Genomic DNA, 26677 nt, shown 5'->3' with positions numbered 1-26677 from the left:
TTCGAAACTCGTGGGCGGGTAGGATCGGCACGAAAAGAGCGCGGGGGAGGGTGACAGCCCGCTGGAATGGCGAGAAAAGAGAGGGGGAAAGCCGACTTTACGGGCGGGGGAAGGGTGGCGGGAAATGGGGAGGGCGAGAAATCGAAGGCTACGAGGGAAAGCGGACTTTACGAGAGCAACGAGGGGAAGGCGCTTTCGTAGGGGCTCGGCGGGGAAGGAGGATCGGGCTCTACTCGCCCAGTAAGGAAAGCGACCTTTTTTTGCAAAAAGCGCAGCCATTAGCGACCCGTAAAAGACATTTTAACTAATTAAGCATACTCGTCTAACGATTATTTATCAATTTCCGATGAGAATTGCTCGATATCGGCGCTTATCGCGGCGAAAAACAACGATTTCGACGCGGAAAAGACCGGGGACTACTTATCGGCGCGCGCTCCGATTATCGACCGGGACGACGTCGGCCGGCGGACTCGGGAGGGCGGAGAGTCTGGGGCCAGCGATGCAAAATGCAAATCAAACGTATTCTGGGAAGGCTGGTCAGTGGCTAGTGGCGGACTTTCTCGAAACGATACAACGGCGAACGGGCGCAGCCGGGGGTCTCCTAAAAATAGCCCTTCCAAAAAAACCAGAGAGAACCGAAGCAAAATAAACACTAAACACAACAATCTTTCGATCTGGACAAGACGAGATTATCCCCGTGTTACGACACGATATAGACAAAGAGAGATTCGAGAGCGGAAAGTTAGGCTTAAGTCGGGGAAGAAAAGATCGTTCTTCGCAGCTTCCATTTGTCTCTCTCTCATTCTCGATAAACACACAGTGCGCGACATTCAATACCGGAAATAGTCGCGATGAGAGATTGTGATATTTAAAAATAGCTTTTAGCGTAGGGAACGAAAAGTCGTTATCGTTAGTTTAAATTAAATCCCACTGACTGAACAATTTCGTTCTTCGAAATGGGCGATTTTGACTCAGGTCAGTCAATCTCTCGTTATCAATTTGTTTATGCAAATACACATTTTTGTTTCAATCCTTTGACACTTTTTCAATATTTTCTCTTAAAATAACTCTTAAGTAAGCGTTGAAAATACAATTCGTAGGCGTACAAAGATCTGGGGGATTGTAAGTAGATATCAATTTGCGATTTTCGTTAAGTAAAATCACGTTATAAAATACGAGCACCATTATTTACACGTAAGATTATAGACAGTGTTGCCAATGTTCAAAAGTTGAAATTCCCATTTCTGGATTGTAAATTTCCCACCAATTCCCACACCCCTATTTAGCCCCGCCCCCAACGAAAACTCAACGGGAAAAATGCCATTTTCAAAACATTTTAAAAAATTAAATTTTATTGAAATTACCATGTTTAAATATTTTGGTTGTTAGGCCTATGTATTGATTGATTGTAGTCTTATATTACTTATAAAACCCAAGATTCACGAAAATACACTGCTCTAGATAATTTCGGGCTTTCTATTGATAGTCAAATTAAAAAAAACAGGATAAATACCCGCAGACGTGAAAAAAAATACCTTTTTTTCCACAAAGCCAAAATGGACCCCAAAAATTCCCACAATATGGGAAATTTCCTACAATGTGGCAACACTGATTATAGAGACACTCTCAGTGCCTAATAGAAGCGCTAGAATAAACATTGATTACAATCCACAAAAGTAGCAAATACTACTGTTATTTTGGAATCCGTAAAAAATGAATTGGCGTTAGGTATGACAAAAACCAACCAACGCTATAAAACTCCGGATAATGATAATTTGGTTTCATAAACCATATAATAACCATTAACCTCGTAATAAAGAAATTAGGCAATCGTAAAAAGGAGAGGGTGAGCTTGTTATAGCTAAGCGAGCACGTACGAGCTACGCGGAGACGAACTCGTGCAAAACGGTAACCATATAGAGCACCCCGGGCACCCCCAATTCATTTTATACCCCCTGTAAGGACCATAACGCCAAAAAGGAAAGGATAAATTAATAGAAGCCGGGTCACAAAAGAGCAAAAAAAATCTCTTTTTCTACTCTCTAATGGAAAAGTTACTCTAGAGATACTATTTCTTGTACATGTTCCATTTATACCATCTCTTATAAATAGGCACCTCTCTTTTAAAAAGTCTATTCCTTAGAAATCCATTTTCATACGAGCCCAAAAAAATGGGGGCAGAACGTATTAAAATATCAGAGTCCTTTTTCCTAATACTCACGGAAAAAAGTCAAAAGTAATTTTAATTTTATCTCAGTCGATCCGCGTATGGAGTTCGAGAGTGAAAACGCGCATCAATCTGATCGGGATCAGGGGCGGACCGTTAAATTTGGGGGCCCTGGACTAACACTGTTCGCGGGATCTCCAATGAACTCAAGTTTGGGGGTGTCAGATGCATTTTGCCGGGTAAATGAAAAATTTCACGTTTCTTAAATTTAAATTGTTTTTATTTTTGTGGCCACAAAGGGGGTCCTTTGATTGAACGGAGCCCCTGGCTACCGCCCATAAAGACCATGCCAAAATCCGCCCCTGATCCGGACCATATTTCGTCGCCGTTAAAACAAAACCACGTATCTTTTCGGTGGCCTTTTTGAGAAAAATGGATTTTTTTAATTTTGCAGGGACTTGTGAAATCGCGTGTTAGGTTTTTACGTGTGAGTTAATTTTATAGTTAAATAATTTCGTTTCAATATTGAATTTATGAGGATTTTAATTTAAAAATATTTTTCTAAGGGGGAATGTTTAGAGATACGTGGTTTTGCGCCATGAAGTGAAATAGGAGTTGAAAATAAGCGAGATACGCGAAATGCGTTGTGAATATGAAAGATACGTTTAAATGTTTTCTCGATTTAAAAAAGAAATTAAATTGCAACCTATTAATGTTTTAATTGTTATATACGTAAATTGGGGTGTAGAATCTAAATATGTCAATTTTTACAAAACCACGTATCTCAAGTTACGTGGTTTTGTTTTAGCAGCTCCCCCAAATGACCTAGAAGATACGTACAAAATATATAAAATACCAAAACTTCTGAAAATACCAATTTCTATATCCACCCTGAATACGTAACCGTTTTTAAGCGGTATATCGGAGTGTAAGACCGCCGTAGAATACGGGCGAAAGCGCGATCTAGGTGAAGTTTGCGTTTTGGTAAAGCCACCGTCACTGTCAAGTACGATTGTCGGATGAAATAGTAAAGGCCTTTAAAAATATCGAGATACGTGAAAAAATATTTGTCCAAAAATGAAAAATCGTACGACAAATGGTCGACGATATACCGCGGGGTCTCCCCTTCTTAAATTAATGGTAGCAGACGCTACCGTTCTATTTGATCACGGCCGTGGATACGTAAAATATTCGTACGGCGCGGGAATTCATTATTCGCCTTTTTTCGTTTTTGGGTTCTGTTTCCCCCTTGATTTATTAATTTCCGAGGCAGATATAAAATATCACCCAATAGTCGTCATAAAATGCGGCAATGTCCGAAAGTCCTACACTCGGATTACGCCGAGCTGGGGGAGGTTTTCCCCGATTAACCTTTGACCTCTAACGGTTTAGGAACGGGGCGAGGTCCGGGGGAGGGGTCATGGGAGAGGTCCGCTCTTTTTAAAATAAATGTCGCGAACACAAATTATAGGGGGGGGGAGGGTTGTTTAAGTTGATCGTGTCCATCTATTGTGAAAAGTACCGCTATCTAATTGGGACAGAGGGTACGAGCGGTTCTAACTCCGAGAGAAAGAGACTCAATTTTATTATTTGGAAACCGCGCGTTTCCACGGCGACGGGAAATTTTCAGGTGGGCGTTTGAGAGCGTTACTATGGAAATGAGATGGTTAGGAGGAGGACGAGGCGTTTCTGAATGGGTAATTATTCCGTTAGGCAGAATTACTGAGGTGACAGAAATGGGGAAGACTATGACTTTGAAAAAGCTTTACGCCGAGCGGTGCGGAACTATTCGCGCTTTACATTGATATATTTCACTTTGAAATTTAATATAATGGGGCTTCTTAGCGACATATTTATATCCCTAAAAAAATTAAAGCTATTAAAATCGCCATCATGTATCTCAAACACCGTTACACATTACTTCCTTACCTCTTCAAAAGGTACTTCTATCAGACGGGGAGAAAAACGTTATAATGACAATAGGACTGGAAGAACTGGCGCGTTAATTACAACCCACACGACGGGATAAAACGCTTAAGCACGGTTTCGGGCTCCCAAGTAGACACTCCAAATATCGTCTTCTGGCTCTCGACGTCGCGTATTCCGGAGAAGGTACATCCGCGTATGGGTGGAAGGGACAACAACGAAATTTGGCAGTCATCCGAAAACTTTTAAAAAGGTCGCGGGCATCGGTTAGCCGCGGAGAGCTCGTGCTAATTAAAAAGCCAGTTTAATTAAAAATAATGAGCCGCTGACCCTCCAGATGATCAACGAAGGAGTCGTGCCTTAGCCTTGCCAATAAGGAAAAAATACGAGGCACAAAATCGTCACTGTTGTACTTTCTACTCTCCGTACTCTCGCGTCTCGTTGATACTAGATACTAGATACTAAATTATCGCCAGGTGTGTTGTGCGAATGAAATAGCCGCGAAGGTTTTATTCCATTGAAACAGATGGTACGCGTTAAAATTTTGTCTTAGTTTTCTCGTTTTAATGGCATTATTTTTAAGTTTAATTAATATTATAGTTGTTAATTTTCCGGAAAAATAAATTAGGGAAAATTTCCGGAAAATGTTTCAAATTGCGGAAAATTTTAATGGGAAAAATAAAAATTTTAATCAACTACTACTTAAGACTACTTAAGTCTAGAAGTAGTTTTATTTTGGATTCGACAAAATTTAATTAAATTAGCGAACAATATTAGGCTAATTATGGAAAGAGAACATTTTTCTTTCCTTTTTTCGGAAATATTTAAAAATTTTACGGAAAAAAGGCTTCCGGGAAAATTTCCAACTTACAACTCTAATATTAAGTTTAGTTAGAAGAAACCACCTATGGACTGTGAGAAGTATGATAAAATACGCGAAAAAGTAGATGAGTCGATAATTAAAAAGGATAATATAGCTAAATCCTAAACAAATTTGAAGAAATTAAAAAACTAATAACTCGTACCAATAGGTCTTCGAGCAAACAAAAAACGCGAAACTCGGATCAAATAGATCTTCGAGTAATAAACTAAATTTAAACTAAATAAAAATAGCCAGAAATTCCAACGGTATAATAATAGACCGGTTTCGTTCTATTTGGAACTCATCAGTACCGTGCGGGAAATCTGGCTGGCGACTGTCAAATCTAAAAGATAAACTAAGTCTAAACATTAAAAATTTCAAAACTCGTTGCATATAGCAACGGAAAGCCGAAAAGGGGGGAGTGTGGTGGAGAATAGTATATACGATAAGTTAAGTTAGAAGAAACCACCTATGGACTGTGAGAAGGATGATAAAATACGCGAAAATTAGATTAGTCCATAATATTAAGTTTCATTTGAACGTTACAGAATAATTTATTAAAAAACATAAGATTGGATTAAGGTAATATTCTTTTATTTATTTATTCCCCATTTACATAAAAAAGCTCTTATGAAATTTATTCTTAAGCATACGAATACATTTTAAAGGATTTTGTACATTTTCTGATGTACACTAATTCCGAACTATTCCACAGAAGTATATTTAAGAAAATATCAAATAGACACGTGTACGTACATAGTCGGCTTTACTTTAAAAGAAATATGAAATCTGAGGAAAAGCGGCTACCCTTTCACAATGTTTCCCGGAATCTTATATCTTCAAAAAAAGAAGTCGAAAAGGTCGTAGAAAAAATGAAATTTCATACAATCAATCAGCTCCTGTGTTTTTTAGAAATAATAGCTCTATTTTCGGCTTCGCTTTGATATTTGGAGTAGCACTTGTGAAAATTACGACAAAGCTGGCGGCCTATACTAGAAATATGTTATACGCGAGGATCAATATAGGGCCTATTTTGAGCTACGTTCAAAAGGTCTCCTTCGTACCATTTTCGTTATTGCCCCAGAGATACCACCCAAAATATTTATCTTAAAATGCTTTAAGCGCGAAATATTTCGATGTATAACAATATAAAAAATTAACCAAGGAATCTTATTAATAATAGCAGCTTCTTAAACTGCGGAAATTTCATTAATAATAGCAGCTTCTTAAACTGCGGAAATTTCATTAATAATAGCAGCTTCTTAAACTGCGGAAATTTCATTAATAATAGCAGCTTCTTAAACTGCGGAAATTTCATTAATAATAGCAGCTTCTTAAACTGCGGAAATTTCATTAGCATTTATGGAAGCAACGTCACTATAATTTGTTTTTCATTTTATAATTAATTAATTAAATTATATATTTAAAATTATAATAACAATACTTTTCATTAAATCATTTTGTTAAGACCTACTAGAAACAACCACGGCCAACTTTGATTTCTCGCGCATCTCTCGCGCTACAGCGGCCATCTCATTCGTTGACGTTCCTGTGTTAACCTATGAGCAAAAGATGTGTATGACGTCAGCGCCCCTAGCGGATTATTATTTTTAGTATAGTTTTTACATTGGGGACAATATAACCACCGAGCGTGGCGCTGAACTCCTACACATTATAGTACAGTTTATAGGGGGAAAATCCTTGCTCGCGGAATTTCGACGAATGTGTTGGCCGTAGTAGCGCGAACAGCGCGTGATCAAAGTTGGCAGTGAAACAACCGAGGGAAATAAATTTGGATAAAAATATCCGAATTATTCTCTTTAATTTTACCTGAATTTTTTTAATTTCCAATATTAACCATATTAAACATTTGAAAGGGAAGGGGGGTGTAATATTTATGTGATTAATAAAAAGCATGGGTGACGTTGTGTCACGTGGGTAGTGGTAGTACCCTGCGTCAGATCATTAGTGAACTAGTCTCCAACGCAGCGCAACAACTAATTTTATAAATTGGAAAACAATTCAATACATCGTTTTGAGAATAGAGTCAATAGACCGACTGGAGTACTCGTTTGGGGGCTGATCAATGACCTATAGAATTTATTGAAAGGAGAGAGTACATTTCATAGGCGAGCTAAATTTAATAGATAAGGAAATAGACTCGATATAAATTGGTCGGACATAAAACCGCCAAAAAGGAGCACTTTATAACATTGGTGGGAGGAGCGGAGAAAAGAGACCATTTCTATGGTCCGAATCTATAAATGGTGATCATGACTCAAAAAGGAGAGCGAGGAGGAACCTACATTTTTATTTTTTAGCCTTCAGGGGGAGGGGGTTACTACGGCCCGGGGACAAGGCCCGCGTAATAGGACTAACCAAGCGTTTGGCCCCCAAAGTGCGTTACAGTAACTGCGGAGACAGCGACCAATATTACCTTATTTCATATTTTTTCATTCTTTCCCCCTAGTTTGAAGCCCCCCCGCGAAAGAGCCCTGGATTAGTTGATAGTCGACGAAAGGGCGGCGAAAGGGTACAGTCTGTTGGGAGATAATGAAAAATAGGTGTCGATAAAGCGGCTCCATTATAGTGGTTCTTTTCGGGGACCCCACCCAAAAACGAAACACCCCCTTCAATGGGACGCGGATTCTCGCGGTGTGTAGGCGCCGATACTGCTACATACAAGCGTATAAGACCACTGGTCAAATTATAGAGACGATCACGAAATATTTCTCTGACCGCTGCAGCCAGCGCGTGCAAATTACAACGATCTATTTATATCTCCGGCCAGCGGAGAGCGGGACAGCCAGAAAGAGGGCTATAATATGTCGGGGACCCTTCCTTCCCCTCTCCCCTCGTGTCCCAACTAAGGTGGGCCTACGCCCAATGCTTGACTTATGACTACTTACAATTTTATTATCTTCCCCCCTCCCCGTTTCAGTAATTCGCGTTCGACGCGCTCGCGGTGGCTATTTTATCAACTAATTCGTTACCATTTCTTCAAATGGAATGAGACGCGGCTTTTGACAGATCGACCTGCCCCCTCGCGACGCTAGTGTATAAACGCGTTCGGCTATTTTTTATATGGCACGTGCTTGTATTTTTTATTTTTGCCAGTAGCCACGAAAATGTGACACACATTGAATAAAGCTTTTTTTAAAGCGAGGTTCTTGGTAGATTACGACACTGAATGGATCTTCATGTTTCACACGCTTTTTAACGCTCAGTTATTGAGCGTCATTAGAAATATTTATTGATTTGCACGGTTAAAAGTGGACGTTATGTGTTTTGTAATAGAAAATTGTCTGCTTAGAAGATAAAAACATAGCAGATTGCTTCTCAATGCAAGCTTAAAAAGGCCAATTGATTCGCATTAATAATATTAGATTTAATGAGCCAATGGTCTTTTGCTACCTGGGCTCACTTACCTTTTGGGATACAAGCATCACCTCCAAGTAGGGGGCAGTGGCGTAGCGAGGATATTTGGCACCCGGGGAAAAACATAGCACTGCATACAAATTGGTGTTATTTAACCAACAAAACTTACTTTTCAAGGTTCAAGAAAAATGAGTTTAATATATAATCCAACCAATTCATTTTACACGTAATACTTTAGGCACCCCTAGACATCAGCGCCCGGGGCCAATGCCCCCCTGTCCCCCTCGCTACGCGGTTATTGGCGCTAGTTAAGTTAAAAACCAAGTGTTAGCGCGTTCAATTTATTTCATACTCCCTTTAAACCAACCCCCAAAAAATTACTTGGCCAAATACTACGGCGGCCAATTTCAAGATATGTATTTTCAATTAAACTTAAACGCGAATCCGTGGCTTATTTAACGCGCCAGCCAACAGCGCATTTAACACCATTCTACCCATTAAAGCGCGGAAACGAAAAAAAGGTATTAACTTACGACGATAGAAATATCCTCGCATATTGGCAGCTTAATGACCCTTCCGAGATAAATTAGACCGAATTCGGCAATTCTCCACAAATGAAAATTCGAGTCTCGTTGGTTTTCCTACACGAACAAAAGAAAAACTAAATTAGAATGTTAACTACAAATTCGAATTGGAAACGCTAAATCATTCCATTTTTTTTAACGAAAATAAGCAAATTAAGCGAAGGTGAACATTTTTAACATTTTCCCATTAGATTTTTACCCGGTCTGGAATGGGGTGAGGAAAATTAACTACGGAAGATAAGAATCTAATTTTGGGAACGACACTTCTTTTACACCCTTCGACTATTTTCCAAAGGAAGATAAAAGAAAGACTAATTCTTAAACGATTTTAATCATTGATTGATGTATATAGCTTTAGCATTAACCGTCGCGAAATTGGTCTTTTTTTTTGTCTCCATGTATAAGCCATTGCAGAACAGATACATTCTATGAGATGCAATTTTCCGTGAAAGATTTATAGGACCAACCGGGATGGAAAAAAAACCTTAATTGCATTTATTAGGGGGATGGCGTTCGGAAAAAAATAACAGATTGAGCTTAATTGATCTCCTATACCCGTACCCGATAATAACCGTAAATATTTCAAGACGGGGGTGGAACTCAACGCGAATTCCGAGAGTTTTTATAAAGATACAATTTTTATATTTTTTTGATTTATGAATTACGCTAATGGTTGAAAGATGAAAAATTGATTCAATATTTACTAACCGTTCGTTATAGACTTTAAATGTAGTAGAAATTATTATCTAATTTAGCTTTATTAAAAACGAAATCTATCCACATAAATTAAACTTACGTTGATATGATCAAAAGTAACATACAAGATTAAGTATGACAATACGATACTATTTAGTAATTGGAAGTTTCGGAAGGTTAAATTCATTTTATATCTTTTTTGTTGGTAGAGTTACTGCTTAGTTAGTTTGTGGAATTTAAACTCCAACTCAAACGCGTGAAGTAAATGTTATTTTTACTATAGAATTGGACTTGGTTACACTAATGACACTATGTTACTTAATACACAGGGTGTTTCAAAAGGTTATGCAAAATTTGAAGGAGTTGTAGGGGGTGAGTTGAGAAGTGTGCCTGTTTTTTCCCCATTTTCCTTTGATGAGTTAAGGTCCCGTACACGCTTACTCCACATCACAAATGATTAACATGAACATTTGAATTTGTGTATTTTCAGACAGCAGCGACAGCGAAACAGCGGGCGAAGTGCGAAACGTCATCCGGCAAGTCATTCGTCCTCCGGGCACAAGTGGAAAGGCCAAGAAAGGTCAAGTCATGTTTGACGCTTCCTTCGAATCGGGTAAGCCGTAACACCTACCCTCCCCTCTCCCACCAATAAGGTTCAAAGGTCATAATCGAAAGCGGGATAAAAAAAACCAAATCTGAATCACTTCTTAACCTTAAAAAAAACCTAGATATAATGGTAGGCCTATTATAGAAACCATAAAACAGCTGTTTGATAAGCGAGCGCGCGCGCACAATCATGGCTCGCTAGACAGCTTACAACAAAAGAAAGCAGCTGATTACGGGGGCAGGTGAGTACGACCATATCTCACTCTAGAAATAAAGCGCTCCAACATTAAAACGCCGTCGATTATTGGGATCGAAATTATAGAAAATATAGGCTTAACAATTCAATGGGCTTACTTACATCTGCTAATATCAAATGAAAAGACGGTCATTTTTAAATTTTACATTTGAATATTAATATATTTCTACAAAACGTTAACAATCGTAAGGGACATATTGCGCGGAGGTCGAATTTTACCGGAAATGTTAAATAGGAACTAACAAAAAATTGGTTATATTGAACGCGTCAATCGTTAGCCCTTTCGTTTCAATAATACCTCGCTACCGACCACAATTGATACAAATCTAACCCGATAGTAGGAAATAGGGTATAACCAACGCCACTTTCCCTTTCATTAAAAACTACCAGGTAACGTCCGGTTTATACAGTGGATTTGAGAACTTTGTTACGGTAAAAAGTCAGGTTTTTCGGTACGCTATTAAAAAAACCGTATAGATTATTTTATAGGCGTACACTGCGAGAAACATATGGCGAGGACAATACACCACCCTATTTCTCTCGTGTTATAAAAAATATCGTAGCATAGCCCAGCTTTCAGAGTGGTTACTCTGTTATGTAATCCCCCATCAACCTTTCCCCCCTCCGAAAATGATTGTACAACGGCACGCGAAAGGGGGTACGGGGGTGTGGGCCATAACAGGGGTGCGTTTTTATCCAGAGGGGTACGCGGGGTAACCTCGGGACTGATAGAAACCCGGGCTCATCCAGGGGTGACCGAGTGTACCCCCCCTCCTTTGGTAGGCCTTATCAAGCAGCTGCCGACAAGGGGTTCCCCGATTCGGGACGTCCCGGCAGATGGAAGCACAATCGAAACGCTACTTCCCATTTTTTTTAACCACCATTACCTCCCTTCCCCAACTTAACGCGTATATGTATTACGCTGCACCAGTCTGGTGCGAGCGCGATTTAATGTATCAAATGTAGACGCGGCACGCTTCGATGATAAAGAGGTAGGCCTATTGTTACAGCCCACCCCTTCCTCGTGGCGTGGAGGGGGAAGTTTCCCAAAAGACGCTCGCTCTAGGGCCAGCCGAATGAAAGATAAGACTGGGATTAATTGAGATACAAAAATATTTTGTCGTTTTGATAAGATCAGACGGATTTTTTCCTGTTCAGGAATGATAACACGGCCGTTATATAAGCGTTTTCAAAGTAAACATATGTTCACGTTTGGGACGGTGGCATTTTAAGCTCGCTTTATTTAAATTTAGAAATTGTAGAATAATAGAACCGATATAAATTAATAGGATTCTTTCGAATAACTTAATTACGTTGGGTTCTCTAAATAGATTAGTCGTTTTTATAAAATAGATCTTGAAGAAATTGAATAAAATTAAGCGGATTTTTTTAGATTGTACACGTTTTCTATTGTTGGCGAATATTAAGAAGTTAGGCTTATTCAAAGCGACGATTCGAAATATTCAAGAAGCCGAATGATATTCAGAAATATAATGGATTAAAATGAAGTTGAAAACTCACTTTAAAAGGCCAATAAATTGTCCTCATATCACAGTAGTTGGTATAAAGGTCTGATTTGGTTTAACAAAGCTTGGGTAGAAGAAAGACCACGTGGCACAAAGATTCATCTCAACAAACTAAACGCCTAATCACGTACTCGCCGCTTCAATGCATAATGAACAACATGGCGGGTGGCAGCGTTGCCAGTTCCTGAAACTCAAATTATCGTACCACCGCCAAAAAATTATCGATCTCAAAAACAATTATCGTATGCGTGAAACCTAGTGATAAATTACAATTTTGTTTGAATTACTGACGTTTAATTTGTGAAATCAAATTTTAAATAACACTGAAAGCTCGACCGATTGAAAACTTATGTTTAAAAGTCGCAATTTTAACTGGTTTTAAACTAATTAAAAAAAATTATCGTACATTATCGTTCGCCTGATCTGAAATATCGAAAAACGCTTACTATATCGTACGTCCCAAAAATTATCTCGAAACTATCGACGTGTACGATAATTATCGTCTGTCTGGCCACGCTAGCGGGTGGACAGTTTCCAAAATTAACCCAGTTGCCGGTTAGGACCGGATCGTTTCGGTGTATACTCTTCATTTGGAATTATGTTAAAAAAAACCTGATATTTCACAGAGTAAATTTAAATGTATTATTTTTTATGACCAGGTCAAAGGGGATTTATTTGTTTTAATTTTTTTTATAAACAAATAATTAACACATCGTTGAATTGGATCAGGGTACCCTGGCGGAAGTTTGACCCCACCCACTCATTGAGGGGTAGGTTTTCTGCCTTTCAGAAGAAGGAGGTCACAGTTCGCGAAGGTTAATTGACCAATGTGTCGTAGTCGCCATCTGTGGAAAAATAAAACTACTATCTTTACAAACAGAAAAAAAACTATTTTGTATATTAATAAAATTTTACCATTTTTTAACAATCAATTTTAATATAATTGAAAATTATAACCAGTAATATAATTGAAAATTATAATCAGTAATATAATTGAAAATTGATTATTTTAATATAAATCAAATTAATTAGTTTAATATAAATAAAAATAATTATTTTAATATAAATAAAAATAATTATTTTAATATAAATAAAAATAATTATTTTAAAATAAATAAAAATAATTATTTTAAAATAAATCAAATTAATTATTTTAATATAAATCAAATTAATTATTTTAATATAAATCAAATAAATTATTTTAAGAAATCTAATTAATTATTTAAATATAAATCAAATAAATTATTTTAATAGAAATACAATTAATTATTTTAATATAAATCAAATTAATTATTTTAATATAAATCCAATTAATTAATTTAATACAAATCAAATTAATTATTTTTATATAAATCAAATGAATTATCTTTATATAGATCAAATTAATTATTTTTATATAAATCAAATTAATTATTTTTATATAAATCAAATGAATTATCTTTATATAACTCAAATTAATTATTTTTATATAAATCAAATTAATTATGTTTATATAAATCAAATTAATTATCTTTATATAAATCAAATTAATTGTTTTTATATAAATCATTATATTTAATTAAAACTTAATTAAAATCTAATTAATTAAAATTATATATTATTATTATTTAAATTAAACTTTTTAACTTTGAAAGGATTTGATGTAACAATATTTAGTAGGCGGCGTCTTAAAAATAAATAATTCATACCAATACTTCGTTTGTTTGTTCTAAGCTGCTTCCAAGAATCAACTTCGGGGGGGGGGGGGATAGAACAAACAAAATTAGTTAAGTGTAATTTGTTTTTAATAAATATTTAAGGCGGGGACCTTACGTGTACTAGATAAAACAAATGCTATGAAAATACATTTAACATTGACGAGGTAAAAATATGAAATGTAATCACTACACGCAAAAATTTGTTACAAAATATTACCCTTTCGTTTATCTAAAGCTATTCTAAAACAAACTTACTCAACGACGAACCTGGGACTGCAGCTGTGGTGTTATGCTTTTTTATTTATTTTATAACGCATCCATTTAAGCCTTCATCGGGTTTTAAGTTTAGAGCATCATCTCTTCAATGGAATAAGAAATATTGTTTGTAATTACTGACGTTTAATTTGTGAAATCAAATTTTAAATAACACTGAAAGCTCGACCGATTGAAAACTTATGTTTAAAAGTCGCAATTTTAACTGGTTTTAAACTAATTAAAAAAAATTATCGTACATTATCGTTCGCCTGATCTGAAATATCGAAAAACGCTTACTATATCGTACGTCCCAAAAATTATCTCGAAACTATCGACGTGTACGATAATTATCGTCTGTCTGGCCACGCTAGCGGGTGGACAGTTTCCAAAATTAACCCAGTTGCCGGTTAGGACCGGATCGTTTCGGTGTATACTCTTCATTTGGAATTATGTTAAAAAAAACCTGATATTTCACAGAGTAAATTTAAATGTATTATTTTTTATGACCAGGTCAAAGGGGATTTATTTGTTTTAATTTTTTTTATAAACAAATAATTAACACATCGTTGAATTGGATCAGGGTACCCTGGCGGAAGTTTGACCCCACCCACTCATTGAGGGGTAGGTTTTCTGCCTTTCAGAAGAAGGAGGTCACAGTTCGCGAAGGTTAATTGACCAATGTGTCGTAGTCGCCATCTGTGGAAAAATAAAACTACTATCTTTACAAACAGAAAAAAAACTATTTTGTATATTAATAAAATTTTACCATTTTTTAACAATCAATTTTAATATAATTGAAAATTATAACCAGTAATATAATTGAAAATTATAATCAGTAATATAATTGAAAATTGATTATTTTAATATAAATCAAATTAATTAGTTTAATATAAATAAAAATAATTATTTTAATATAAATAAAAATAATTATTTTAATATAAATAAAAATAATTATTTTAAAATAAATAAAAATAATTATTTTAAAATAAATCAAATTAATTATTTTAATATAAATCAAATTAATTATTTTAATATAAATCAAATAAATTATTTTAAGAAATCTAATTAATTATTTAAATATAAATCAAATAAATTATTTTAATAGAAATACAATTAATTATTTTAATATAAATCAAATTAATTATTTTAATATAAATCCAATTAATTAATTTAATACAAATCAAATTAATTATTTTTATATAAATCAAATGAATTATCTTTATATAGATCAAATTAATTATTTTTATATAAATCAAATTAATTATTTTTATATAAATCAAATGAATTATCTTTATATAACTCAAATTAATTATTTTTATATAAATCAAATTAATTATGTTTATATAAATCAAATTAATTATCTTTATATAAATCAAATTAATTGTTTTTATATAAATCATTATATTTAATTAAAACTTAATTAAAATCTAATTAATTAAAATTATATATTATTATTATTTAAATTAAACTTTTTAACTTTGAAAGGATTTGATGTAACAATATTTAGTAGGCGGCGTCTTAAAAATAAATAATTCATACCAATACTTCGTTTGTTTGTTCTAAGCTGCTTCCAAGAATCAACTTCGGGGGGGGGGGGATAGAACAAACAAAATTAGTTAAGTGTAATTTGTTTTTAATAAATATTTAAGGCGGGGACCTTACGTGTACTAGATAAAACAAATGCTATGAAAATACATTTAACATTGACGAGGTAAAAATATGAAATGTAATCACTACACGCAAAAATTTGTTACAAAATATTACCCTTTCGTTTATCTAAAGCTATTCTAAAACAAACTTACTCAACGACGAACCTGGGACTGCAGCTGTGGTGTTATGCTTTTTTATTTATTTTATAACGCATCCATTTAAGCCTTCATCGGGTTTTAAGTTTAGAGCATCATCTCTTCAATGGAATAAGAAATATTGTTTGTAATTACTGACGTTTAATTTGTGAAATCAAATTTTAAATAACACTGAAAGCTCGACCGATTGAAAACTTATGTTTAAAAGTCGCAATTTTAACTGGTTTTAAACTAATTAAAAAAAATTATCGTACATTATCGTTCGCCTGATCTGAAATATCGAAAAACGCTTACTATATCGTACGTCCCAAAAATTATCTCGAAACTATCGACGTGTACGATAATTATCGTCTGTCTGGCCACGCTAGCGGGTGGACAGTTTCCAAAATTAACCCAGTTGCCGGTTAGGACCGGATCGTTTCGGTGTATACTCTTCATTTGGAATTATGTTAAAAAAAACCTGATATTTCACAGAGTAAATTTAAATGTATTATTTTTTATGACCAGGTCAAAGGGGATTTATTTGTTTTAATTTTTTTTATAAACAAATAATTAACACATCGTTGAATTGGATCAGGGTACCCTGGCGGAAGTTTGACCCCACCCACTCATTGAGGGGTAGGTTTTCTGCCTTTCAGAAGAAGGAGGTCACAGTTCGCGAAGGTTAATTGACCAATGTGTCGTAGTCGCCATCTGTGGAAAAATAAAACTACTATCTTTACAAACAGAAAAAAAACTATTTTGTATATTAATAAAATTTTACCATTTTTTAACAATCAATTTTAATATAATTGAAAATTATAACCAGTAATATAATTGAAAATTATAATCAGTAATATAATTGAAAATTGATTATTTTAATATAAATCAAATTAATTAGTTTAATATAAATAAAAATAATTATTTTAATATAAATAAAAATAATTATTTTAATATAAATAAAAATAATTATTTTAAAATAAATAAAAATAATTATTTTAAAATAAATCAAATTAATTATTTTAATATAAATCAAATTAATTATTTTAATATAAATCAAATAAATTATTTTAAGAAATCTAATTAATTATTTAAATATAAATCAAATAAATTATTTTAATAGAAATACAATTAATTATTTTAATATAAATCAAATTAATTATTTTAATATAAATCCAATTAATTAATTTAATACAAATCAAATTAATTATTTTTATATAAATCAAATGAATTATCTTTATATAGATCAAATTAATTATTTTTATATAAATCAAATTAATTATTTTTATATAAATCAAATGAATTATCTTTATATAACTCAAATTAATTATTTTTATATAAATCAAATTAATTATGTTTATATAAATCAAATTAATTATCTTTATATAAATCAAATTAATTGTTTTTATATAAATCATTATATTTAATTAAAACTTAATTAAAATCTAATTAATTAAAATTATATATTATTATTATTTAAATTAAACTTTTTAACTTTGAAAGGATTTGATGTAACAATATTTAGTAGGCGGCGTCTTAAAAATAAATAATTCATACCAATACTTCGTTTGTTTGTTCTAAGCTGCTTCCAAGAATCAACTTCGGGGGGGGGGGGGGGATAGAACAAACAAAATTAGTTAAGTGTAATTTGTTTTTAATAAATATTTAAGGCGGGGACCTTACGTGTACTAGATAAAACAAATGCTATGAAAATACATTTAACATTGACGAGGTAAAAATATGAAATGTAATCACTACACGCAAAAATTTGTTACAAAATATTACCCTTTCGTTTATCTAAAGCTATTCTAAAACAAACTTACTCAACGACGAACCTGGGACTGCAGCTGTGGTGTTATGCTTTTTTATTTATTTTATAACGCATCCATTTAAGCCTTCATCGGGTTTTAAGTTTAGAGCATCATCTCTTCAATGGAATAAGAAATATTGTTTGTAATTATTATTACATTATAGCATATAATTACATTTTATTAATATTATTATTGTATTAATTACACATAATGTAATTTTACTCGTACTTATATTAAAAGTATTCATTTTACATTGAACATTATCGTATATAATTTACTTGAAGTGTATTAAGAAGTAGTTAGAAATTTCAAAACATTTCTTACAAAAATAAAATAAAACATTTTTCTAGAACTCAGTGGCGTAGGCAGGACTTTATGTTTGGGGGGGATGGAGTAGGAAGTACACGACACAATTGAAAATAATATTATATGGAACCATATGGTTGTCCCCCACTGGCTACGTCTGGTACAACTAGATCGAAATGAAAACCTTTGTAAATTGTTTCTTGCATAAAGTAATGTTGTGTCACTCCCAAGGTCGATGGCGCCCAAGTGGTCGATCCCTTGGAATGACTGTGAACATACGATATAGCTATAAATTGTACTATTTCGATATTAGACAGGCTAAGCCCCCTCTCGAAAACGTGTAAGCGAAACTTGTAGAAGCTTAGACGTAGCTTCATCGAGCACTATAACACTTGAAGGCGTCTTGGATACCACGCTTTCAAGGGGCCTAAACTTGGAGAAGTTATTGAACGAGTAGGTACTTTCCAAATGACGTACTATGCCTTATACCATTTTCAGAAGAGTCATACTAAACCGGATTTAGTAAACAAAAGTGTTTTAAGTTTATTTCAGCTTTAAAAGGTAACCGTGGTTTACTAAAGGGATCTAAATTTCGTTTAGAAAACGGTTTTATAATATTATAATAATTATAATATATAATTATATATTTAAAATCGGTTAAGGATTCAATACAGAATGAGTAAGATTTTTACTGAAGATGGCGCCACACAACACTAGGGGGCTTTTACTCGTCTAATTAATAACGGTGCGCGACGTATGACTCACTGTTCCCGATATTTGGATAAATCGGAAGGCTTAATGAGGTACACATACATACTGTGTTGTCAAAAACATTTTCGGTTGCCATGGCAAAACTAATGCCCATTGCAATTTTTCCCTTGGTGAAATTTCATGTTACCATAAGGTCTACATACCCACCTAGTTTCAACCAAATCGGTGATTATCACCTCGGGTAGTCTCCGCGTTAGTCCCGCGGGGTTTAGGCGAGAAAGTTAGGTTAGGCTTAGTTCATTTAATATTTTAAGTTTAAAATGAAATCGACTCCAGTGAATTTGATAAAAAAACTTTAGCCATATGCGGCTTACTGGATAATTTTACTTATCAAAAAGGTTAATTACAATTAATTAATGTTTTAAAGATCCAATTTCAAAAATAAAAGGTCTAAGACTAACTATTAACCCTAATCATTTAACCGACAACAACGGCGCCATTTTGTCCAAATTGAACGTGAACGCTGCAGCAACGTCTCTACGTAAGTACGCCAAGTTTGTCCACATTGAACTAAAATTAGACCGCATTTTCCTATTGCCAGTATTAACGTGTGCTTTTTACCTCTAAATTAGAACGGGGTAAGCCTCCTAGTGTTGTGTGGCGCCATCTTCAGTATAGTCGGGGTAAAAATTATTCACATTGTAAATATTATAATCAAATAATTACCGTATAATTCCTTCACTTCCTGAATAATGAGAAATCAAATGAGCGTTTTTATTGTTCGAAAAAAGTGTCTGATTGGGAAATTTTGAAAACATTTCTAGATCGGTAATAGATTTAATCTGTGAACCTAATTTTTAGGTTAACGTATACCATGTTAAGGCCATAAGATTATGAATGTTATGAACAAAAATTTGGCCTACTAATTTTGAGCCAAAAAACATCCTAGAATGATTGAATTAAATATATTTTCCTCAGCAAGGTTAAATTATTTTCATGACATTTTGGGGTAAGAAAGATATTATTTAAGGAAATCTATCCGATTTACATTTTTATTAAAAACGAATTTTATGTATTAAAAGTTTCAAAACTATTTTAAGGAGGAAGAATACAGTAAAAGCCTCTTTTTCGTTCAAGCTGACCGTTTCTGTTTTAACAATTACATCATTGAATTACATTTTTCTTATTAGGCTGAACCTTTCTCTAGTGCTTAGAATAATTTTGATAATTATAACATTAATAGTTAACGAGATATAAGGTCCTAACTAAAGGGTAGTTTGGGCGCTTGCCCAACTTGTTTAGCTCCGGGGGTCCGAATTAGAACGTTATTACTTTACTACTTTTAAATTTTAAATTGTAAAAATTATTTTAGTCACTAAACAAGAGGGTGTTTTACACTGAAATATTAATTTTAAAGTTAAGATACAAAATTAAAAGAGTTCAGCTTGAAATAGCGCGAAAGTAGACAATGGCCACTGTAGTCTTCCCCCTGAAATAAGGCTCGGTAAAGTTGGCACCCCCTATTTTTCTTTACTCGAATTAACCATCTTATATTATGGCACCCAATATGCACCATAACGCACCATCAAAGACACGTTACGCACCCCCTGGGAACCGAAGGAAATTTACAATATAAAAGGGGTGCCAACTTTATCTCAACACCCCCACTTCAACTTTTGTGGAAAAGACATGCACCAATCAATCGCACCCATTACGCACCATTATGCACCATTATCAGCGTTTTTCGCACCGTATTGGTTTTAGATTTATTCAAATATTACAGTGGGGGTGCCAGATTTACTTCAGCACCCCCATATACCTAGCGCCCTATAAAGATCACCAATCAATCGCACCCATTACGCACCATTATGCACCGTACGCTTTTAATTACGCACCATACTAGTTCATGAATTACGTTCATTTTTAATTTTAGGATTATTTAAATATAAATTGGAACTGTGGGGGTGCCAGATTTACTTCAGCACCCCCATATACCTAGCGCCCTATAAAGATGACCAATCAATCGCACCCATTACGCACCATTATGCACCGTACGCTTTTAATTACGCACCATACTAGTTCATGAATTACGTTCATTTTTAATTTTAGGATTATTTAAATATAAATTGGAACTGTGGGGGTGCCAGATTTACTTCAGCACCCCCATATACCTAGCGCCCTATAAAGATGACCAATCAATCGCACCCATTACGCACCATTATGCACCGTACGCTTTTAATTACGCACCATACTAGTTCATGAATTACGTTCATTTTTAATTTTAGGATTATTTAAATATAAATTGGAACTGTGGGGGTGCCAGATTTACTTCAGCACCCCCATATACCTAGCGCCCTATAAAGATGACCAATCAATCGCACCCATTACGCACCATTATGCACCGTACGCTTTTAATTACGCACCATACTAGTTCATGAATTACGTTCATTTTTAATTTTAGGATTATTTAAATATAAATTGGAACTGGGGGGGTGCCAGATTTACTTCAGCACCCCCATATACCTAGTGCCCTATAAAGATGACCAATCAATCGCACCCATTACGCACCATTATGCACCGTACGCTTTTAATTACGCACCATACTAGTTCATGAATTACGTTCATTTTTAATTTTAGGATTATTTAAATATAAATTGGAACTGTGGGGGTGCCAGATTTACTTCAGCACCCCCATATACCTAGCGCCCTATAAAGATGACCAATCAATCGCACCCATTACGCACCATTATGCACCGTACGCTTTTAATTACGCACCATACTAGTTCATGAATTACGTTCATTTTTAATTTTAGGATTATTTAAATATAAATTGGAACTGTGGGGGTGCCAGATTTACTTCAGCACCCCCATATACCTAGCGCCCTATAAAGATGACCAATCAATCGCACCCATTACGCACCATTATGCACCGTACGCTTTTAATTACGCACCATACTAGTTCATGAATTACGTTCATTTTTAATTTTAGGATTATTTAAATATAAATTGGAACTGTGGGGGTGCCAGATTTACTTCAGCACCCCCATATACCTAGCGCCCTATAAAGATGACCAATCAATCGCACCCATTACGCACCATTATGCACCGTACGCTTTTAATTACGCACCATACTGGTTTCAGATTTATTCAAATATTACAGTGGAGGTGCCGGATTTACTTAGCACCCTAGAAATTAGGTCAACTGAACTTTTTGCAAATATTTTTATTACAAAGAGAAAGAAATCCAAAATAAAGACATAGAATTTTAGGTATGGTGTATTTATCTTAACTTTTAGTGTGTAATAAAAACTGCGTTTATATTTTAGATATGTTCGAGACATTCTATGCACTATTTTAAATTTGGCATTTTGTCGCTTATTTTTCCGTTATGTCGACTATTTTACCTTTTAATTCAAAATAATTAAGGTAAAGAAATATTTATACTGATGGAATTAATTCAATTGCGTAGAGCATATAAAGGTATAAAAATATTTTAAACAAATATATCGGAGTAGTTTTATATTAGAATATAAGAATAAATGGTAGCAACAAAAAATACTTAAATGCCAAAAGAGTTTTTATCACTAATATAGGCGGTTTTATTCAACTTTTAACGATTCTTCTCCTTTATATTGAGAAATATACTATATGAGGGTAAACTTGTGTGTTATCTGAAACCTCTATACTGGTCTTTGCCAAATCGTCGTACTTTTCCCACTAGTCGTTTGGACGTAGCCCGTAACACACGTAATGGCCAATAATACCAGGTGAATTCAATCCCTGAAAAGATACTACGGCTCGACAAAAGTAGGTCTTGCTATTTAACTTAATTGATTTTGGTATGTTTGAAAGTTTTAATGCCACGCTGGTTTCACAATCCATTCTTGACGTAATATCTGTCAATTCTATAAAGAAATGAAAATCTGGGAAAGATTGTGTTATTTTCTTAATGCCCTTGCAAAGGTAGCATTCCACAAATATTTCCGTTGACAAATACGTTTGAACTAACTCTTCCATTTGGTCAATAGCTGTTGGTGAACAATCTATTGTGACGAAATTCTTCAATATGTCTCTTGTTTCGGAATTGCAATCGCATTTACTACTTTCTTTAAGGCATGGTCCTAAATTTATTTTTCTTAAAAGTTCCACTGCTGATAATTCGCATTTTACAATAATTATATTGAAGGGCGAAGTTTCGTTTTCGAAAAGATCTTTCAAAATTACTGCTCTTTGTCTGTAAATATTTAGTTTAATTCCAACACGCATCATTCGTTCAACTAGTATAAATATCGGTGTGTCCGTGTTTGGATCATAAACTACGTTTTTAACCTCGGCGGAATCGCAATAGCCTACGCACAGAGCTTGAATAATACTATCAAACGCGCAAGTGTTGGTAAGTGAATATTTAAGTTTTTGAATTTTGATTGGTTGCAGAGATAACGAATTAGCATTTTTTAAGAGACCTATAGGCAGTGCGTTCTGTTTTGAGGAAAAGTCAATTCTGGAAAGTTCAGATAGTTTATTTAGATAGGATTTTCGTGGTCGTTTTTTGGGACTAGTGCCTTGGTTTCGCCAGTTTTCAAATGAAGTAGACTCTTTTATCGCTTCTTTCTGTTGGGGCGCCTTCGGGGCGCAATTGCAACAGATACGTTTTTCGCCGTATCCTTCTTCTTCTCCTTCGACGAAGAGAGAACATCCAGGAAGGATATGAACATTTATCTAGCGTTTTCATAAATATATTATATTAGTTATTGCGTTGTAATTACATTATTTTTAAACATACATTGCATATGGTACACTTGTGGGCACTTGATGGGAAGTCTCCCCGAATACAAGCGATGCATTTTGTTGTAGATGAGGAACTAGTATCGGCTAAATATTAAAATCATAAAAATTTAAAACTAAAGTAAAATTATTTACAGTGGTGTAGTCCTAAAACAAAGTCCCGAAGCTAACAAAGCGCTACTGAGGTAGTTAAAACTCTATAGTGGGGAGATATATATTAACAATTTTTTTATATTTTTTATATACACCAGTTTTTGTCATATATGCCAATTTTACCACTGTAATGATCGTTTCTCTAAAGTGGTACATTAAGCTAACAATGCTTTTCTCGACTACAACACTGTTTATTTATCAATAAAATGATTTTACGAGAAATAATTTCCAGGTGATTTTTGCAACTCCAACTATAAGCATTTTGATCTGAAGACGTTGGGTTATTAAACCGTACAAGAAACGTTTCTGTTGAAGTTTTCTAAATAAATGAAATATTTTGTTTATTTTAAGGCAAAAAATAAATTTAATTGGAGAAAATATAGCTCGGAACATAGTAACGATAAATTAGCTTTACGCCTAATCAGAGCATAAAATAAGGTAGCTGAAAATTTTTAAACTGCTTTAATAATTCTGTAGCTAATCAGAGGCGGTGAAAATTGAGCTTAGAGAGTTTAATCGTATAATAGAGAATAAAATAGTAACAAATAATGCTTTTGCCTTGGGAAAACTGTTTAATATCTTTCAGACATTATTCTTACGATTCATCCGTTTTAAGTAATATCTTTCACAAGTAGTTAAATAACTTATATTGCTTAAATTTAAAGACTATTCTAAAATTCCCGAGCATCTGTATCGCGACTACTTTTCGCGAAAGACTCTGATTCGCTACAGTATTACATCAGTTCCAAAGGCTAATTCATAAGGCTAATTGGACCTTCAAATACATAAGTTTGAATCAAATACAAAACGGTAGTTAACAAAAATTATAACACTAATTCGTTTGTAATTACTAATTAAAAGCTAACGGTTTCATCTAAATATGTTTATAAAGAACTAAAATCTTGACAGTTTTTTGGTATTACCTGGCAAAAGTGACAAATTTTATCGGAGACATCTTCAGGGAAACTACCATCAGGAGATTCCTCTGTTTGAATAATTTGTTCATCTGAATGTTCTAATGATTTAATATAAATATATATACTTCCGTATTTGAAATAAAGAGAGGCATGGAACGTCTAAGTATTTATTTTGGGAATAGGGGCTGTTCACAAATTACCTAAATCGATAAGGGGGAGGGGGGTTTGTTCAAGCGTTACTAAATGTGACAGGGGGAGGGTTCACTGAACTGTTACGTCACATATCATAAATTAGCATAGGAATTTAAATTATCAATTATTTTAACTTGTTTTATCATATATAATAGTGTGAGTTGCAGCGTATATTATTCCTAAGCATTATCTATTTCGATATCTCCCAATTTAAATTTTAAAATTGTTTGTTAGGGTTCGAGGGTTAGGATCCCCCCCCCCCCCCAGATTCCCGCTCAACCACGAGGGAGGTCCGCTTCTAACGATTGGAATCTGCTGGTCAGATATCCAATTTCTTACCACCCCGACATATGGTTGCATTTTTCTTAGGCCATATAAAAACATTTACGCATTTCCCAAAACCGAATGCGTTGCCAAAAATAAAATCTTATAATTTGTGTTTTATGACCACTTAGTCACTACGTTTCGAATTGGCGCTTTCCTAGAAAAGGGACCATAAAGATGACCCACAAACGGATGAATAAAAAACTATGGTGCGCGGGAAGAAAAAGTGGTAACAGAGTGGTAACAGAAAAGAGAGACCTAAAGTTAAAAATTAGTCTTAAAACCTTTTTGATAACAAGAAAAAAATTAAAAACGAAAAAAATAATAAAGTGCGGACCAGTAATGATGCTGCGTTCCATGAGCTCCCCGATTATGTAAGAAAAGAGGCGTTGAGCTCACGATAGCAAAAAGAGGCAAGATAACCCACCATGCGCCGCTACCGGGTAACGTGTACGGTACTTATTTACTGCACTTTCATCAAGCTCATAAGCCGTGACTGCACTTTCATCAAGCTCATCTTTCTCAATGGACTCCAACAGCCACCTAATCGTATCGTACATTTTATTTCCTAAATTCGATTTAAAATCGGTATCTTAATATTTAAAGTTAAAATTTAATGTCAATGTCTTAAGTTCGATTTATAAGCAACCCTCTTGATAGTTAAATAATTTTCCGACTAAGCCAATTTCATAATATCACTGACAGCCTATAATTTGATATACTATAATAATAATAATAATAATAATAATCTACTGCTTATTACCTGCATCGCAACAGGCCTGAGGCCCTTTTAACAGCGATGCGGGGGAAATTTAAACCGCGTGGGATGGTTGTGGCTAGCCCTGCCACAGATAACCGATTGATTGGTCATCTTTATAGGGCGCTAGGTATATGGGGGTGCTGAAGTAAATCTGGCACCCCCACAGTTCCAATTTATATTTAAATAATCCTAAAATTAAAAATGAACGTAATTCATGAACTAGTATGGTGCGTAATTAAAAGCGTACGGTGCATAATGGTGCGTAATGGGTGCGATTGATTGGTCATCTTTATAGGGCGCTAGGTATATGGGGGTGCTGAAGTAAATCTGGCACCCCCACAGTTCCAATTTATATTTAAATAATCCTAAAATTAAAAATGAACGTAATTCATGAACTAGTATGGTGCGTAATTAAAAGCGTACGGTGCATAATGGTGCGTAATGGGTGCGATTGATTGGTCATCTTTATAGGGCGCTAGATATATGGGGGTGCTGAAGTAAATCTGGCACCCCCACAGTTCCAATTTATATTCAAATAATCCTAAAATTAAAAATGAACGTAATTCATGAACTAGTATGGTGCGTAATTAAAAGCGTACGGTGCATAATGGTGCGTAATGGGTGCGATTGATTGGTCATCTTTATAGGGCGCTAGGTATATGGGGGTGCTGAAGTAAATCTGGCACCCCCACAGTTCCAATTTATATTTAAATAATCCTAAAATTAAAAATGAACGTAATTCATGAACTAGTATGGTGCGTAATTAAAAGCGTACGGTGCATAATGGTGCGTAATGGGTGCGATTGATTGGTCATCTTTATAGGGCGCTAGGTATATGGGGGTGCTGAAGTAAATCTGGCACCCCACAGTTCCAATTTATATTCAAATAATCCTAAAATTAAAAATGAACGTAATTCATGAACTAGTATGGTGCGTAATTAAAAGCGTACGGTGCATAATGGTGCGTAATGGGTGCGATTG

General features: G+C 34.4%; 2 protein-coding genes across 2 annotated transcripts in view; one reads left to right on the top strand and one right to left on the bottom strand.

Moving 5' to 3' along the window:
• LOC149941154 (ELAV-like protein 3) overlaps positions 1-8986 on the bottom strand; it is a 99340-nt gene extending 90354 nt beyond the window's left edge. The window contains exon 1 of the mRNA XM_090179858.1: positions 8867-8986. Coding sequence (XP_090035984.1) covers positions 8867-8888 — 22 coding nt within the window. The 5' untranslated portion in view covers positions 8889-8986. The remainder of the gene's footprint in view (positions 1-8866) is intronic.
• A 733-nt stretch (positions 8987-9719) lies between these two features.
• LOC149941141 (cytosolic carboxypeptidase 6-like) overlaps positions 9720-26677 on the top strand; it is a 384878-nt gene continuing 367920 nt past the window's right edge. The window contains exons 1-2 of the mRNA XM_090179425.1: positions 9720-9729; positions 10104-10226. Of these exons, the coding sequence (XP_090035551.1) occupies positions 9720-9729; positions 10104-10226 (133 nt within the window). The remainder of the gene's footprint in view (positions 9730-10103; positions 10227-26677) is intronic.

Source organism: Leiobunum rupestre, chromosome 6 (assembly GCF_980474605.1).
Source record: "Leiobunum rupestre chromosome 6, qqLeiRupe1.1.hap1, whole genome shotgun sequence".
Taxonomy (NCBI): Eukaryota; Metazoa; Arthropoda; class Arachnida; order Opiliones; family Sclerosomatidae; genus Leiobunum; species Leiobunum rupestre.
Note: the sequence above shows the minus strand (reverse complement) of the source record. Positions and strands in the feature narration are given on the sequence as shown.